At 55.8% G+C, this 16,854-nt stretch overlaps 1 protein-coding gene across 2 annotated transcripts in view; it reads right to left on the bottom strand.

Annotated features, from left to right (window-relative positions):
• Positions 1-16,854, bottom strand: part of LOC125924368 (maestro heat-like repeat family member 5) — a 61,494-nt gene that overhangs the window by 28,737 nt on the left and 15,903 nt on the right. For both annotated transcript variants that reach the window (XM_049632858.1, XM_049632859.1), the window contains 9 exons: positions 14,902-15,061; positions 13,625-13,677; positions 5,270-5,377; positions 4,835-4,951; positions 4,215-4,334; positions 2,989-3,141; positions 2,208-2,330; positions 1,345-1,424; positions 754-889 (listed from right to left, as the gene is read on the bottom strand). In XM_049632858.1, the coding sequence (XP_049488815.1) occupies positions 754-889; positions 1,345-1,424; positions 2,208-2,330; positions 2,989-3,141; positions 4,215-4,334; positions 4,835-4,951; positions 5,270-5,377; positions 13,625-13,677; positions 14,902-15,061 (1,050 nt within the window). The remainder of the gene's footprint in view (positions 1-753; positions 890-1,344; positions 1,425-2,207; positions 2,331-2,988; positions 3,142-4,214; positions 4,335-4,834; positions 4,952-5,269; positions 5,378-13,624; positions 13,678-14,901; positions 15,062-16,854) is intronic.

Below are 16,854 nucleotides of genomic sequence, written 5' to 3'. Positions count from 1 at the left end.
GCCTTCTGGAGGTGTGGTGTTGTCCTGGGCCCAGGGCACCCCTTGCACTCTCCCCATCCAGAGTGCTTATCTGTCCCAGTCCAGTCTGGACCCGGCCAGGGGGCAGGAGTGGGGTTCTACCCCGACCCCCACACCAGACACTTCCATTTCTCTGAGCTGGTTTCCTCACCCTGTGGACAAGTGCTGCTGGGAAGGTGAGCTAACATACACACGGGGCCTGGCACAAAGCAGGTGCTCGGTTAATACCAGTTCCCTGCCCTTTAGGGTAAACACTCGGGTCGCAGGTGTTGGTGGTGCCCCAGGAGGATGGGTTTATGCCCTCTGCAGAGCCCATGAGGTGCGGAGGGGGGCATCCGGCCCAGTAAAGGATGGGCCTGCTGGGGCCTGGGTGGGGCGAGAGCAGTTAAGTAGTGAGACAGCCCAGGGCTGCTCTCTGGGCGGGCAGGGAGAGAGGTCACTTATACTCCTATTTGTAGAGCACCCTGTGCACCAGACATGGGACACCAGTGTCCCCTTTTATCTGGAGAATTAAGTACTGTTAGCTCCACACTTACCACCCCCATGTCACAGTTGGGCAAATGGAGGCTCAGAGAAGTTAAGAAACATGCTCAGGGTCCCCAGCCCTATCCTATGGGGGGTCAAAGGCTCTGCCATCTAGCCTGCACCCCCTCCAAAGCCACGAACAGCAGGCAGAGCCAGATGCCTGCCCAAGGGGCCCCTCTCATTGGAGGGGTACATGGGCCAGCTTCACACCTGTATGTTGGGTGGCTCCAGGAAGAGGCAGGTGTGTTTCTTCAGGACGTCCATCAGTGGCAGGGCGAACACACTGCGGAGGCAGACGGACAGAAGCCGTGATTTCCTCTTCAAGTCCAGGGGTGGCCTCAGTTTACTGTTTAGAGGTAGAGGGCAGTGAGGGAGGGGTGTGGGGGCCGGTGATTGCAAAGGGGCCCCCGGCCAGAGTAGACCCAATTTGACAAGCCCCGAGCAGCAGCCCCTCACCCAGTTCTGTCCTTGACCAGAGACTCAAATGTACACTTCTGCCTCACTGGCCTACAGGGCCTCCTGGGCAGGTTGAATTCCAGGAGGGTTTGTAAGGGACTAGCATGGCCTGGTTGGGAGCAGATGCTTCATAAGCCCTGTACCTCAGGCTCCCCTTTACTGGACAGACTGGTCTCATCCCAGCCCTGGCTACACCACTGGGAACTTCAGTGGCTCTTTTTGGGCAAATGATGCTAAACTTTCATTCTTTGAGGTGTGAATTAATCACAATAGCTATACTGTTTATTGAGAGCCTCTTACAGGCCTGAACTGGGGCCTGACCCTGGGTGGGGCTGGGGAGCGTACCAGAGGCTGGAGATGATGTGAATGGTCTGCTGGCGAGTTGATGTGCACAGTGTGTCCTGGGGTTCCTTCTCCATCAAGACCTGTAGATCCACAGGTGAAGGCTGAGTGACTCAGGCCTGGGCTTATCACACTTCTGACACCAAGTCTCATCCCTGGCTGAAGAACCCAGTGCCTGGCACCCCATGGCCCACGGGATCATGCTCCAGCTTCCCACCCACCCACGGGGGCCTCTGTGGCCTGGCTGCACTTAGAGAACTAGAGCACAGCCTTTAGAGTGAGACAGGTCATGTCTGCACCCTGACTGCCACATACTGGCTGCATGACCTTGAGCAAGTCTCCACACTGCCCCAAGCTTTGCTTACTCTGTTACTTAAATAACAGAGTGTTGTTGCACACATGTCAGGTGTGAAGCAAGGTGTGCAAAGCACAGTGTCTGAGTCACAGCAGGAGCTCAGTGAATGGGAGCTCAGTAAACTGTTATTTTATTATTACAGTTGTAATTGTCCAGCGGTTGTGTGTTTCCTCCACTACCCTGGGGTTCTGTAAGCCTGAAATCTCTAGTGAGCAGTGGTCTGAGCTGGGATGGTGCTAGCAGAATGGATGGTGCTGGCCTTTCTGGGCCTCAGCCACATCAGCTGGGAGGTGGACACAACTGGCTGGCTCAGGGTCACTGAAGAACCAAGAGAAGTGGGGGGCATGGAGAGCTCCCAGGTGCCAGAGCCTATGAGGGGCTTGGACACGCCCTAGAAATCCAACTTCTTTGCCCCTTTCCAACACCTGCTTCTTGTGGATGCTGCTGGCCCGAGGGAGGAGTCTCCTCCTTCTCATGGGACCCCTTCCTCTGCCCCAGGACCTTGACTCACCATCAGACACTCAAGAAGCTCTGAGATCTGGGAGAACTCGTAGCTGTGGGCCCCCTCATTGCGGCTGATGGCCCCCACCAGCATGAAGATGGCGGTGAGGAAGCTCTGCTTCAAGATCTCGTCCTGGCATGGGGGCATGGGGGTCAGGCCATGGAGCAGGGGATGGAGGGGGCACAGGACAGGCAGGAGAGAGTGCCACCATCACATGTGGCTGCAGGGCATTGCTGAGGGAGTACGGCAGAGATCTGCAGCTGGGCCACATAGGTAGGACTTTGAGGGGGGAGCTGTGTGGTTTTGTTTAAAAATGTGAATATGTTGACAACATGTCAAGGTCAGGAGTAAGAAGCCAATGTCTCGCCTCACTCGATGTGTGGCAACCCAGAGCCCAAAGATCTGAAGGATGCGATGGCCTGAACGGGCTGCCTGGTCCTCTTAGCCCCCTGGGGTGGACGCCCTGGGTGCAGAGTACAGAGTCAGCAGGCCATCATCCTGGGGAGGGGATGGGGCATCTCCGGGCCTTCCAACGCCCCAGAGTGAAAGCCAAGGAGAATGTGGGGGTGGGGCCACACGGAAGCCCTCGAAGCTTTGGGTGGGACGACGGGGTGAGTAGGTGGGACAACGAGGAGGCCAGGCTTGGCTCCTCCTGATTTCAGAGTCAGGTAAGGGTGGGGAGGAGTGCCCCAAGGCCCTGGAAGGTCCTAGCATTCTCTGACCCAGGTTCTGGTGGGGCCTGAGCTGTGTCAAGGCTGGGCTCCAGAGGAGTGGCCCGGGGGAGCCATACCCAGGAACTGTAGTGGAAGTAGAAGACCATCCGTGACAAGATGTTGTCCACCCACGGGAGGATGTGCGCCTTGGCCTTGACCGCCATCTGACCGTAGGCGAGGAGTATGGTGCTGCTGACCCACCTCCACTTTGGGTCCTCTGATTTCTGACCCTGGTGGGGACAGAAAAAGGGCGTCAGGGTCCCCCTGGCCCGCCCCCGGGGGAGCGGCGACAGGAAGTACTCTGCACCCTAGCGGGTACTGCGGGCAAGGGTTCTGAGGGGTTGCGAGGCTCAGTTTACCGTGAGAGGAAAATAGGAAGAGTGGAATCGTCTCTCTGGGGGGTTGGAACGGGACTGTGGGGTCACCCGAGGTGTGTGCGAGGCACTTGGCTCTCCCAGAACTGGCCAGGGTCCTAGCCCCTCATGCTGCCTGCCTTGGCGTGGCCCCCTCCCCTGGAGCTGGGGGCCCACTTCCCCTTTGGGCTGCTGGGGGCCCAGCAGGCCATGCCTCAACCTAGGGAGATGGTAATGGGGCTCTGGACCTTCGGACCCAAGGGAGGCCCAGAGAGTGTGGGGGGACATCTGAGACACCTGAGGACCACCTGAGGTGGTCACCTGAGGACCACTTGCCTCCATTCCCTGTCAGTGACTAAGCCCCCTCTGAGGGCTGGAGATATGGGTTCCAGTCCCTGCTCTGTCACCTGCCGGCTGTGGGGCCCGAGGAGGTGGCCGGCCCCCGCTGGGCTGTCTGTGCTACCTGTGACTCTTCCCCCGTCTGTCCTGAGCTCCCTCATGCAGCCCCAGACACTGATTCTGCCCGCAGGAGTGACCAGGGGTGCAGCGAGGACGGGGGAGGGGGGGCATGCCGCCCATCAGCAGGGGCACAAGGTCGCCCTCTGGCCCTCGTCTCATGTTACAGGCAGGGCACGTGTCAAAAGGCCATTAATAAACACAGCGGCCAGCACAGCCACTGCGAGATGTCACCAGGGCACCTGCTGTGTGCCAGACATTTCAAAGCCACGTTTCCATCCCAACGGCTGGGAAGGGAGGAATTGTTATTCAAGAGGAGAAACTGAGGCACGCGGGTCACGCTGCAGGTGGCACTGGAGGCCAGGAGGCTTGGTCCAAAGCCTGTGCCCCTAACTATCCCCAGAGACCCTCTCGGACGCCCAGACCCGTGTAGAGGGTGGGGGTCCTGATGCCCAGCCCCTCGTTGAGGCCCCCAACCGCCCCAGAGCCAGAACCTTCAGGCAGAAGCTGTGGAGGCTCCATTTAACGGGTGTGCTCCGGCCAAACTGCTCTAGGACGGCCCAGACGTGGTCCAGGTGGCGGGTCGCGGCCAGCCCGACGGTGAGCGCGATACCCTACAGGTGCGGGGGAGCAGGGTCACCGGTGCCGGTCACAGGACCACGCCTGGACTCTCGCCTGGGGGTGTGGAAACTGAGGCCCAGAAAGGGAGGGGACTCGTCCAAGGTCACGGGGACCCCCTCCCCCCCCCCGCCCCTGCTCTTCAGGACATGCAGCTCTGGCCCAACCCTGTGAGGGCATCTCTTATGGGGGCGGGTAGGTGGTGTGGGAGGCAGGGGGGAGCGATGACTCTCTGGAGGCCTGTAACCTCCCCCTGCCCCCACTAGCTCTGAGCCTGGGCCAGAGGAGGGAAGGAGGGTCCAGGAAATAGATGTGTGACAGAGGAGAGGACCCAAATTATGGTAGGCTCAGTGTGACCAGGGTCAGGACTCAGGGTGTGAAAAGGATCAGGTGTCTTTGTCTGGCCCGACCAGGGCTCAGGGTACGAGCAGGGATCGGGCTAAGCTTGCGGTCAGGGTCAGGCGGCTGGGGGCTAGGCTGGGGGCCGGGTCCTCACCTCCCGCTGCTTGGGCCACTGGTGGGACGTGTCCAGGAGGGTTCTCAGGTGTGTCCTCACAGTGGTGGCATTGTCCTCAGTTTGAAGGATCAGCCCGTAGTAGATGAACAGAAAGGCCTGGGGGGAGGTTTGGCTTCTTGTCCTGGGTCTGACCCACCTCTGTCCACCCCGATGGCCTCCCTGGGCTCCTGTAGCCGTCCTCACGCCCCTGCTCTAGGACCCTCATGCCCCTGCCTAGTTTTGACGGGTTTCAACGGTGCCACATCAAACCTGGCTGCACAGGCCCCTGGCCCTTTGTTTCTTTCGGGTCTCAGTGTCCTTCTGGGGCCTTGGCCTTGCTTAGGTGGGCATCCTATGGACAGAGTCCCTGGGACTGTGTGGTGGGCACAGGGGCTGCCTGTGGGGGGGGGGCAGGGGATACAGGGGGCGATCCACCTTCTCCGGGGGCTGTTCCTGAGGCGTCTGGTCAGGCTTGGTGAGGGCCGACAACAGCTCCCTGGACCACTTGTCCGTGTTCAGGAACTGGACGGACTTTTCCGCCATCTGTGAGGAGATAGGAGTGGGCAGGGCCGTGGTGGTCACTCCCTCCACCCCGCGGGCTGGGGCTGAGGCCTCCACCAGCCCCGGCCCGCCCTGGTCACTCAGAGCCCTGACTCTGTCATTCTCTTGCCTTTCTTCCTGAGTCTCCGGGGCCTGCCCTCTGATTTCCCTGAGATTCCCTTCCCTGGAGGTGTTCAAGGAGAGGCTGAAACCGGGAGCCTGCCCATGTCCCCGGCACCGGGCAGGGGCCCAGACGTCACAGATGCTCAGTGAGCGTCAGGTGAAGGCCGCCCGGCCGGAGTGTGGGTGCCAGGCCGTCTCCCGGCACCTGGAACTGTGCCTGGCACGTAGTCGATGCTCCAGTAAAATTGTTTTGAATGAATGTGGGATCAGAGAAACGAAGGAGTGTGGCTTCTAAATATAAAGTCCTAGAAGTTTTGCTCTAACATATGACGACTACAAGATTTCTTTATTTTGGTGTTCCCAGATCCCACAGTTCAAGTCCGAGATTTTGATCCCCAGGTCCTTTGGGACGGGGGTACCCCTTCTAGATATGATCCCAAGCCCCCAAATCTTTATAGAAAAAACAACTGATGGATGTGAAGGTAAACGTTTTCCGAAGTTTGTTCAGCAAAACCACCATAAATTCGGTTGAAAGATGCAGTAAATTGTGTTGCCTTGTGTTTTTGTTTCCTACAACCTCTTGCCAAGGGTTAATATCGATGATAACGAGCACTTCATAAGCTAGTAAGAAAAAGGCAACGGTCCGCTTAGAAATAGTGAAAGCACACACACGTGACAGGCTATCACCTCAACCTTGCTAATATCTGAGGAACGGAAATTAAGATGATATGAGATTGGCAAAAAATAAACTTGCTGGATGTCAGCAAGGAAGTGTCCTTCGGTGGGAAGGTGAGGGATCTCTATTTTTTTTTTTTTTGGTAAAGCCTTTGGCAGGCATCAATTAAAATTTAAAACGTGTGTACATTTCCCCAAGGGACTCCCCTTCTAGGAATTTATCCTAGAGGAGCACTCATAGGTGCCTTGGTTGGAGCACAAGGCACATTCTGTCGCGTGGCTAGATGCAAGCCCGCCGAGAGCGCCCCCTGCAGGTGGGACCTTTAGCGCCCTCTCTGGCGATGCTGGGTAGCGTAGGGTAGGGCAGGGTGGGGCGAGGCGGGGCGGGGGGCCCTGAAATGGCCTGAAATGGATTTCCCTCTGCTGTACTTCTCATCCCAGTGCCTTACTCATTTTATAACTGGAGGTTTGCACCTCTACGTCCCCTTTGGCTATTTTCCCCGCCCCCCACCCCCCCTCCTCCGGCCACCAGCAGACCTCTTGGTGGTTGTGTGCATTTAGGAGTCTGGTTTGGTTGTTGTTTCCTTGTTCACTTGGTTTGTTTTCTTAGATGCCACATAGGAGTGAAATCATAGAGTATTTGTCTTTCTCTGTCTGACTTCCTTCCCGCAGCACAATACTCTCTAGGTCCCTCCGTGTTGTTGTCAATGGCAGGACCCCATTCTTTTTCATGGCTGAGTAGTACTCCGCTGTGTATAGAGACCCCTTCTTTATCCATTCTTCTGTGGACGAGCACTGGGGCTGCTTTCGTATCTTGCCCGTTGTAAATAACGCCGCAGCGAATGTAGCCGTGCAGGTATTTTCAGGTTAGTGTCTTTTCCCTTTGGATAAATACTGGATCATCTGGTACTTTTAGTTTTGTTTTTTTTGAGGACCCTCCGGGCTGCTTTCCACAGCGGCCGCGCCAGTTTGCATTCCCACCAACAGTGCGCGAGGACCCCCTCAGCTCCGCGTCCTCGCCAGCATGTGGTATTTCTGGTTTTTTTTGAGTCTGGCCATTCTGACAGGTGTGAGGCGGTATCTCATTGCGGCTTCGATTTGTATTTCCCTGACGATGCGTGATGTCGAGCATCTTTTCACGTGTCTGTTGGCCATCGATAAGTCTGGGTTTTAAGTATGTTTACCGAGGGGGGCTTAACTCACAGTGTGAGGCATAGATCTTTCCCGAGCGGCACAACGAACTCTGACAGATGTGCCGACCCGTGCTCCTGTCAGCCCACCAAGAGAGAGAACACATTCCGCCCCCCCGGGGAGCTTGCTCACGGTCCTTCCTAGTCAATCTCCATCACTACAAAACTGCTTTGATTTCTATCACCGTAGATTGTTTTTGCCTCTTCTGGAGTTTCATAGGACGGGAATTGCGAAGTGCGTACCTCGTACTTCTGTGCATCTAGTGTTCTCAGCACGTGTCTGCCTCACGTGTCAGAAGTTCACTCCTCTCCGCCGTGTTTCTATCGTTCTGTTTCTCCTTTGTGGTGTCTTTCACTTGATTTTCAGGTGGACGCTTACCTACGGACTTTAGGTCTTTGCTGGGGGTCCTGCTCTGCCTGGCACAGAGCACTGCTGTCTCCGGTCTGCATCTGTTTGGGGTAGAGGATCTCCAGGGTCGTGGGCCGGTCCACACGGGCCCTGAGCTCTGCCCTCTGCGGCGAGCTCCAGTCTCACTGATGTCCTAGCTACACTTCCCTTTCATCTGAAAGCCCAGTCCTGTCCCCTGACCTCACTTTTGGGGTCTGCTGGATCAGTGCGTTCCCTCGTCCCCTGTTCCGGGTTGGGAATCTGCTGTTGTGTTAATCTGCACATGTTGTGTGTCTTGCTTTTTTATTTTTTAAAAAATTTTTCAGTGTTTATTTTGAGAGAGAGAGAGACGGACAGACAGAGTGCGAGTGGGAGAAGGGCAGAGAGAGACGGAGGCACAGAATCCGAAGCAGGCTCCAGGCTCTGAGCTGTCAGCACAGAGCCCGATGTGGGGCTCGAACTCACGAACCGCGAGATCATGGCCTGAACCGAAGTCAGAGGCTTAACCAACTGAGCCCCCTAGGTGCCCTGTTGTGTGTCTTGTTTTATAGATAAAGGCTATTGCTAATGGGGACCTTGGGACCCAAAGAGCCACAAAAATTGGGGGGTCTGGTCGGATCCTTAAAAACTGGTAGAGCGCCCACCATGGTGTTAGGACAAGTTGGTCACAGAACGGGTTAGGTTGACTCTAGGTCACCTGCCAACCTCAAGACAATTTCCGTACAATGAAAACATGCACAGTAAAACATGCACAGTCCCCAACCTAGCAGCACATCCCTCTTGGGTATTACTTGGCTCTGAGAAACCCCAAAGGCTTAGCTAAAAAAAAAAAAAAAGCTCCTTAAGCCCCGAAAACTCAAGTGTGCCATCTTCTGTCATACCTGCTTATTTTATGTCTAAGAACTACGGTCCCAGAGCTATAAATATCTCCAAAAACGGCAAAATCTTAGTAAAAACAATCTAAAATTCCAATGGCCATTACGGAGAATGTTCAAATTAGGATTGTTTATTTCAGAAGTGGACTTGGAAACAAGGTTGCCCAAGATGACACGAACAGAATGGAATACTTAGTTTAATTATGATGCAGAAGCTTCCGAAAGGCCTCACGATTCCAGAAAAGCTCCATGCAAAGGTTCATTACAGAAAGCTAATGACAAATGAAAGACAGGTGCCCAAAACAAAAGGCAGGGAGCCTGACGCGACCCCTCCTGCTGGCTCCTTCCTCCCTGACCCGAGTCCTCATGCTTTGTGGACCCTGCAGACACAGTTACCTTTTGAAATAAAACCCCTGGAGGTCCAGGAGTCTCTCTCAGAGTCTTTTCCTCTTTGGTCAAAGGCCAAACTAAGGGCAATAGTTAAAGAAACTTCTAAGCCCAAAGAGGGTCCCCAGAAGTTTTCTGAAGAATTTAGAGTCCTTACCACGGGCTATGACCCAGGCTGCCAGGTCTGCGTCAGCGTGTGCACCTGCTGGTGGGCCCGGGGGGCCCGGAAGGGGAAACAGAGGCAGGAGGGTGTCATCCGAGGATGCTATTTCAGAGCCTCAGTCTTCGACATGGTCCCCTCATGGGCCACAAAAGAAGCGACGACCGCTCCCAAGCGGTGCCCAGAGCCCTCCCGCCCGCACTCACTGGTCTGTTACTCAAACGTGCAAACGAAAGACCGATCTGTGGCAGACTCTGAAGTCTGTCTGGAAGGGATCTTCTTACAGCATTCTGGGTTCCAGACAATAACGGAGGGCACCCAGCGTGTTCCAGCTTTTCCATTTGTAGGTGGATTATCTCCTGAGATTAGAGCGTTGATAAAAAGGCAGAAAATGGGACGGGAGGCCCCCTGCCTGACTGAACTCATGACCGGAGCTGGGGACTTTACCGTAAACAAAGGTCCGCCAAGCTGTTGGCCTGAGGGCTGCAGTGGCCTCAAGGTCAGGGGCCTGGAGCGGCACCTGGGCCTCCCGGGCACCCCGAGGCGCTGCCCCAGGGATTGACGTCTCCGCTGTCCCCGCAGGCCCCACGGGACTCGCCCACACCACCTCTCGGGTCCCCGTGCCCAACCCCGAGCCGGGGCCCCCCGTGGGCCTCCCAGGGCCGACGGGGATGGCAGGGTTCTCTGATCTCAATAACCCCCTCCAGCAGCCGAGAGAGAGTCTAGAATTAAATTAGTGGGAAGCCTTGCCAAATTCGGGGACGTGAGAGAGCTACAGTCTCTCCTTAAACCCCGCTCCCCCAGGACAGCAAATCCCTCGGAGAAAGGTTTCCATAGTGAGGGCATCTGATCCAGTTTAGAGGGAGTTTCTGTCTCAGCCAGGGGCCTTTCCCTGGAAAACGCTCTCTTTTGTTGTGTGAACCAGGCCCTGACAACCTGTCCACCGAGACCTCCTTTCTAAATGCAAAGGGCCAGCTCACACGTTTTGCCTCTGCTGGAGACCTCGCCTTGGAATTTCCCGACCCACCCGAACCTTTTATGTTCTTTACAGTCTGTCCTTGACATACAAGAGGACAAACTACAACAAAAGTCCCTTAATTTAACTGAGGTGCCTGCAAGCCTGTGGGCCGCCTCTCAGACTGACACTGGGAGAGTGAAAAAGGACAGAGTCTGTCAAGATCCAAACAGACATGGGATGCCTGGGTGGCTCAGTCGGTTAGGCGTCCGACTGGGCGTCCGGCTTCGGCTCAGGTCATGATCTCACGGTCTGTGGGTTCGAGCCCCGCGTAGGGCTCTGTGCTGACGGCTCGGAGCCTGGAGCCTGCTTCGGGTTCTGTGTCTCCCTCCCTCTCTGCCCCTCCCCTGCTCCTGCTCTTTCTCTGTCTCTCAAAAAACACATAAATGTTAAAAAAAAAAAAGATTCCAACAGACATAACTACACTTCTTCCCAAATTGCCTCAACCCCCATGAAACCCGAGGCTGTACAAGGCCTCGCACGGACGGCAGGGACCCCTGGTCGCCCAGGGGCTGATCGTCCCGCCCCAGCCCTGGGACAGGAGATCTTGCCCGCCCACCCAGAAACCTAATGGACACAGTGGTGATGTGTCCAAGATTGAGGGCCGCTAACGAGGCAGTTCCCCGTTTCCCAGTTGTTCCAAACCCGGACAGCGGACTCACAGGGGTTCGCTATTCAAAATGGTGGATTTGGCTCAGCTTCTCCAGCATCGCTGTGGACCCCGGCAGCGGATGTCAGTCAACAACATACCTGGACAGTTCCGTGAGGCCCCTTCTTATTTCCCCCGAGGGCCCCGTGGAGAGCGATTCACCCCCAGGTCCCTGGGAAATGGAGCCTCTACAATGAGGAGAGAACGCCTTGCCGTGCTCAGCTCCCAACCAGATGTTCGTGAAGGGTTCCATGTATTTGCTTGAGGGACATAAAGCCCCTAGAGAGAAATCGCAACGCTCTCTAGACGCGGCTCCTGACCTAGGTCATGATCCAGGCGCTGACGGAACCCAGCTGTCCCCAGAAAGGATGAAACTGATCAGAGCATTTCTTGTAGGCACAGGACGAAGCCACAGCCTTGTGTATGTCGAGGCCCGGCTGCCTGTCACAGACCGTGGGCTCCTAATGTTTCTCCATTGGCTTTCCCACTCTCCGAACTTACTAAAATTCCAGTCCCCGGACCCATTCCTTGCTGGGGGGGGGGGGGTGGTAAACACGAACAGGCTTTAGAGGACTTTAACAGCTCCCCCTCCCCCCCAGGAATGACCTGCCTCAGGCCCATAGAACTATTCAAACCTCTCCCCGGTTTGTGCCAGAAAGAGACAACCAAGTCCCGGGGATGCTCACACACAACGTGGTGGGGAGCACCGGCCTGTTGCTTGCAGCCTGGTTCAGGCGCTCCTGCCTCCCCGACGGCCCACAGCCTCTCGCTGGGGCAAGTGAGTAGAAGCCTGAGCAGATCGAGTGCCAGGACATGACGCTCATTTGCAGACCGCTGTTCATCCCGCCATGTTGCGGGATGTTTTCTTTCTTTAAAAAAATTTTTTTTAATGTTTATTTATTTCTGAGAGAGAGAGAGAGAGAGAGAGGCAGAGAGAGAGGGAGACACAGAATCCGAAGCAGGCTCCAGGCTCCGAGCCGTCAGCACAGAGCCCGACGCGGGGCTCGAACCCACAAACCGCGAGATCATGACCTGAGCCAAAGTCAGACGCTGAACCGATTGAGCCACCCAGGCGCCCCTCTTTTTTTAAAAAAAAATATAATTTATTGTCAAGTTGGCTAACATGCAGTGTGTACAGTTGGTTTTGGGGGTAGATTCCCATGATTCATCACGTACATATAACACCCAGTGCTCATCCCAACAGGTGCCCTCCTCCCTGCCCATCCCCCACTTTCCCATCCCTCCCCCCATCAACCCTCAGTTTGTTCTCAGTATCCCAGAGGCTCTTATGGTTTGCCTCCCTCCCTTTCTGTAACTTTTTCTTTTTTCCCTTTCCCTCCCCCATGGTCCTCTGTTCAGTTTCTCAGGTTCCACAAATGAGTGAAAACCTATGGTATCTGTCTTTCTCTGCCTGACTTATTTCACTCAGCATAATACCTTCCAGGTCCATCCACGTTGTTGCAAATGGCAAGATTTCCTTCTTTCTCATGGCCAAGTAGTATTCCGTTGTGTATACGAACCACAGCTTCTGTATCCATCTCTCAGAAAAGGCCATTTTCAAGCTGGAAATGCTGTTCCTGGCCGGTGAGCTGCTCAGGAGGGGGAGCCTCCCCCAAGCTAAATCTACCCACTCTGGGCCATCATCCGAGTGGGCCAGTTACCGGAAGGACAAACTGGTAATTCTCATGCTCGCAGCCGGTGCGCCTACAGGGTCGTCCATGTTTGGGGATGTTGTGCAAACAAATGGGTTTTCTTTGCATCCCTTTAAGAAATTTCTTTGACTTGTACTCTAGATTTTATTATTTCTTTCCTTCTCCTTACTTTAGATCTCATTGGTCCTTTTTTTGGATAGCTTTTTAGTTTCCATTTTCGTTTTCATTCATTAATTTTTTTCAGTGTACTTATTTTGAGAGAGAGAGAGTGCACACAGCTGGAGAGGGGCAGAGAGAGAGAGAGGGAGAGAGAGAATCCCAAGCAGGCTCCACGCCATCAGCGCAGGGCCCTATGATGGGGCTTGATTTCACAAACTGTGAGATCATGATGTGAGCCGAAATCAAGAGTCAGACGCCTAAACTACTGAGCCACCCAGGCACCCCGATAGCTTTTTAGATAATAGACTTTATACCTTTCTTTTCTTACATAGGCATTAAAAACACGAATTTCCTTCTGAGGTTGCTTTCTGTTGAACCCCACAAATTTTCATACATTGTGTTTTATGATCATTGCGTTCAAAATCTTTCCTACTTTCTCTCGTGACTTCTCCTCTGACCCATGGGTTCCTTAGAAATGTGTTGTCTCCTTTCCAAATATTTGGGATTTTTTTCCAGATACATCTTTGCTATTGATCTCTGATTTACATTCTGGTCAGAGAATGTACTCTGTTTTATTTCAGTCCTTTTAAATTTATCGAAACTTGATATAGGGCCCAGCGAACGAGCTATCTTGGTGAATGTTCTATTTATGTTTGAAAGAAATGTCAATTAGATCAATTTGGTTAATTATGTCGTTCAAGGCTTCTCTATCCTTAGTGATTTTCTGTCTTACTTCTCTATTAATCATTAGCTGCTACTGTTACCACTGACGGAAACTATTAACTACACTGAACAAGGGCGGCCCGCATACCGGGCACTGTGCATTACATCCTGTAGTCCCCTCTAAGCCTGTTTGCTCATCTGTGACAGTGGGACTCCTCCCTACCCCCACCCACCTCCCAGGGAGAGCAGGTGCCCTGCTCCCCTGTTGCCCCCAGCGTCCCTCAGAAGGCCCCAGTGGCCGGGCTCCCCCCTACCTGGGCCAGCTGCTTTTCCCAGCATGCCTTCTCTCCCTTCTGGAAGATTGACTCTGTGGGAGAGAAGGGCCACGTCGCTGGAGGCCACGTCTGACGTCCACGCTGGGGCTGGATCTCGGGCTCCTTCTCCCCCATCCCTCAGATACTGGACTGAGCCAGGGTGACATTGTCCTGCCTCTGCTTGTCCTGGCTTCGTGGAGGGCAGTGAACTGGGTGCAGGGTCTGGAGAGCTGGGCTGGACTTGTGGCCCTGCCACCCTGGCCTTGTGTCCTCAGGTCGGCCTTGTTGCCTCTTGGGGCCCCCGGCTCACCAATGGTGAATGGAAGGTTCCCTCCAGGCGTGGCCATTTGGAATGTGCCAGAATCCCCTCAAGGGTGGGAAAATAAAGCCCGGAGAGGGGTGCGTTGTGAGAACGGAAAGCTTTTATGGAACTTTGGAAATTCAACCTCGGAGGGAGGGCTGCCTTGGGGGTGGCCTGGGGGTCTCAGGGCAGCAGCATATTCCTCTCACACTGTGAGTGGACGAGTGTGCCTCAGTGACAGCTGGTGTTTGCCTCCCTCCGGGGGCTGTGAGCTCCTGAGTGCAGGGAGCCTGGCACAGGGCAGGTGCTCAGTTGGTTGCTTTGCATTATGCTAAACTCTCTCCTGGCAAGACCCTTCCCTATAGGGCCTCCCCCAGGGTCCTCAGAGACCCCACTGTCCAGGGCGACCCTTCCCACAACTCAGAGCCAGTGGCTGCTGTTGAAGCCCGGGGACCTGGACATCACAGGCCTGTGACATGCTGTTCCGGGCCTTCAGGCCCACCACACTGCCTCTGTGAGCTTGGTTCCTCTTCTGCTAGTGAGCAGGGGCACCCGCCTGTTGTGGTGACAGAGGACCAGGACCCTATGGCAGTGCTGGCCTCACGCCCATCCTGGACCACCTCCTGGAGCCTCCTTGCCCTGTCCTGCTTCTGTCCAGGCCATTGTAGAAATGCTGACAGCAGGACCACGGGCCAATGGGGACCAGCTGGCGGGCTGGTGGTCTCCTTTCCTGGGAGCCTTGATGCGGCCCTGGCTGGCCATGGGGAGGGGGCTGTGGGGGGGGGGCTGGGGCCACATCCCGTTCCTCTGGCACAGACACATTGTGCAGCCGATGCCTGGCCCTACGTGTGCCCCGCAGGTCAACACAGTTGACCCCTTCTGGATCCTTCTCTATGACGCCACCCTCGGGGCCTGGGGGCAGAAGGTGGCCAAGGCGAGGCTGGGGGGTGCCTCAGGCCTCTAGGGCAGGACATACCGTTAGAGGTCAGGATGCCCATCACGTAGAGCAGGCTGCGGTGCGGGAAGACACCTGTCAGGACCTCGGTCTCCAGGTTCTGGGCCACCACCCGCCACGAGTGCCTACAGATGGCCAGCAGCACGTTGCTGGCCGCGTCCTGGTACACCTCTTCCAGCTCCTGGAGGGCGGGGGGCAAGAAGGAGGAGTGGGCACTTGGACAAAGCTTTGGCTTTTCATGCATGAGGTCTGGTTCGGTCGGCAGGGCCGCTGTGGTCAGCCCACATTTTGGATAGAAAACAGACCAAGGTGGCCCAGCATACGTCAGCTGAGCTTCTGTCCCGGGCTGAGCTTCCCGGGACCCTCAGCACCTCTGGTCCTGGGATAGTTCCAGAAGCCCGCTGTGCTTCCTGCTTCTGAGCCTGGAGCACTGCTCCCGCCCACCTTGTCCATCCAGATCTAGTCCTTTTTAGAGTGGGCCCCGAGGCCCCCATGTGGGACGTGGGTCCTGCAGGCTCCAGTCAACTGTCCCCTCCGGACAATGTCACCTCCTTTGATGACCCATCCGGGTGAATTCAGAGCCACGGTTTCTGCCTCTCGGGCCTGAGGGCTCAGGGTCAGCCGCTCGGGAAGAGGCCCAGCTGGCGGTCCTGCCTACCTACCACCAGCTAGTGGGGCAGTGGCCTCGGGCACAGGGGAGCCCTCTCTGTGTCGCCACACCTGGGGCTTTTCTCAACAAAATTTTGGTATGTCTTTTGATGCTGCTCTAATCTGGGTTCCTCTTTTCTCTGAGGTTTAGTGGGAACCATCAGGTGCTGTCCACGGCTGCCGGTGTGAGACGGGAGGTGCTGTCACAGGACCACCGCCGGGTGGGGGCCAGGGGTCTGCCCTGCGTCTGGTGGCGTCTAAAAGCGAGGAGGTCTCGGGTCCCTCCCTGTATGCCCTGCGATGCTGTTTCAATCATCATGTGAGATCATTCTGTCGTTTATAATTTACTCAAAGTGTGGGTATGAGGGCTTCTCATTAAGAGGGTGGATTGAAACTGCTTTTGCCCTTTCAAAAAAACACCTCGACTAAGCCACATTTAGGAGCTTTTTTTAAAGTTTACTTATTTGTTTTGAGAGAGAGAGAGTGCATGAGGTCGAGTGGGGGAGGGGCAGAGACACAGAATCCCAAGCAGGCTCTAGGCCGTCAACCCAGAGCCCGACGCGGGGCTCGAGCCCATGAACTATGAGCTCGTGACTTGAGCCGAAATCTAGAGTCGGACGCTTAACCAACTGAGACACCCAGGCAACCCCCCCACCCCACCCCACGCCGCCCCAAGGAGATGCTCTAAGAAGTTCAACAGCAGCCACGTTCTGGAAGCTGGAGAGCAAATGAATGACAGTAATCGGTGAGCAGTAGGCAGCATCGGGCAAGCCCAGTGTCACCTGGCCAGGTCTGTCCATGGGTGGGGGGGACTCTGCAGGGCACGTGTACCAGACCTCTGCGACCAGGGTGCCGGGGGAGGGTGCAGCGATTCAAGAAGGCGTCAGGCGCCCAGATGCTGTGCCCGCTGCACACCCAGAGGAGTTTGTCTCCAGAGGCTCGGTCTCCAGAGGGGGCAGGCGCGGGTCTGGGACGGGAGGCCAGGGCCCTCCACAGCGCTGCCCCTGGGCCTCACTCCTCCGGGCCGGGCACGGTGCTGGAGTCTTCTCTGGGAAATCTGGGCAGCCCAGGACGAAAGCCACAGAGGTTCTGGCACGGGTGGTGGGCAGCCGTGGGCTCCCTGGTGACTCTACAGTGGACCCCAAATCCTGGCACCCGCCGGTGCATTCAGAGCTCCCTATCACCACTAACCACGGGCAGACAGCCACGCTGGAGATGATTACCATCCCCACACACCCGACGAAACCCGGAAAACTGCTACCGGGAGGAAACACAGGCCAAACGGAGAGATGAAAACTTCCAGCAAAGCTGTCTCTTTAATATCCC

Source organism: Panthera uncia, chromosome F2 (assembly GCF_023721935.1).
Source record: "Panthera uncia isolate 11264 chromosome F2, Puncia_PCG_1.0, whole genome shotgun sequence".
NCBI classification, from domain to species: domain Eukaryota; kingdom Metazoa; phylum Chordata; class Mammalia; order Carnivora; family Felidae; genus Panthera; species Panthera uncia.
This window is presented reverse-complemented; position numbering and strand designations above follow the sequence as displayed.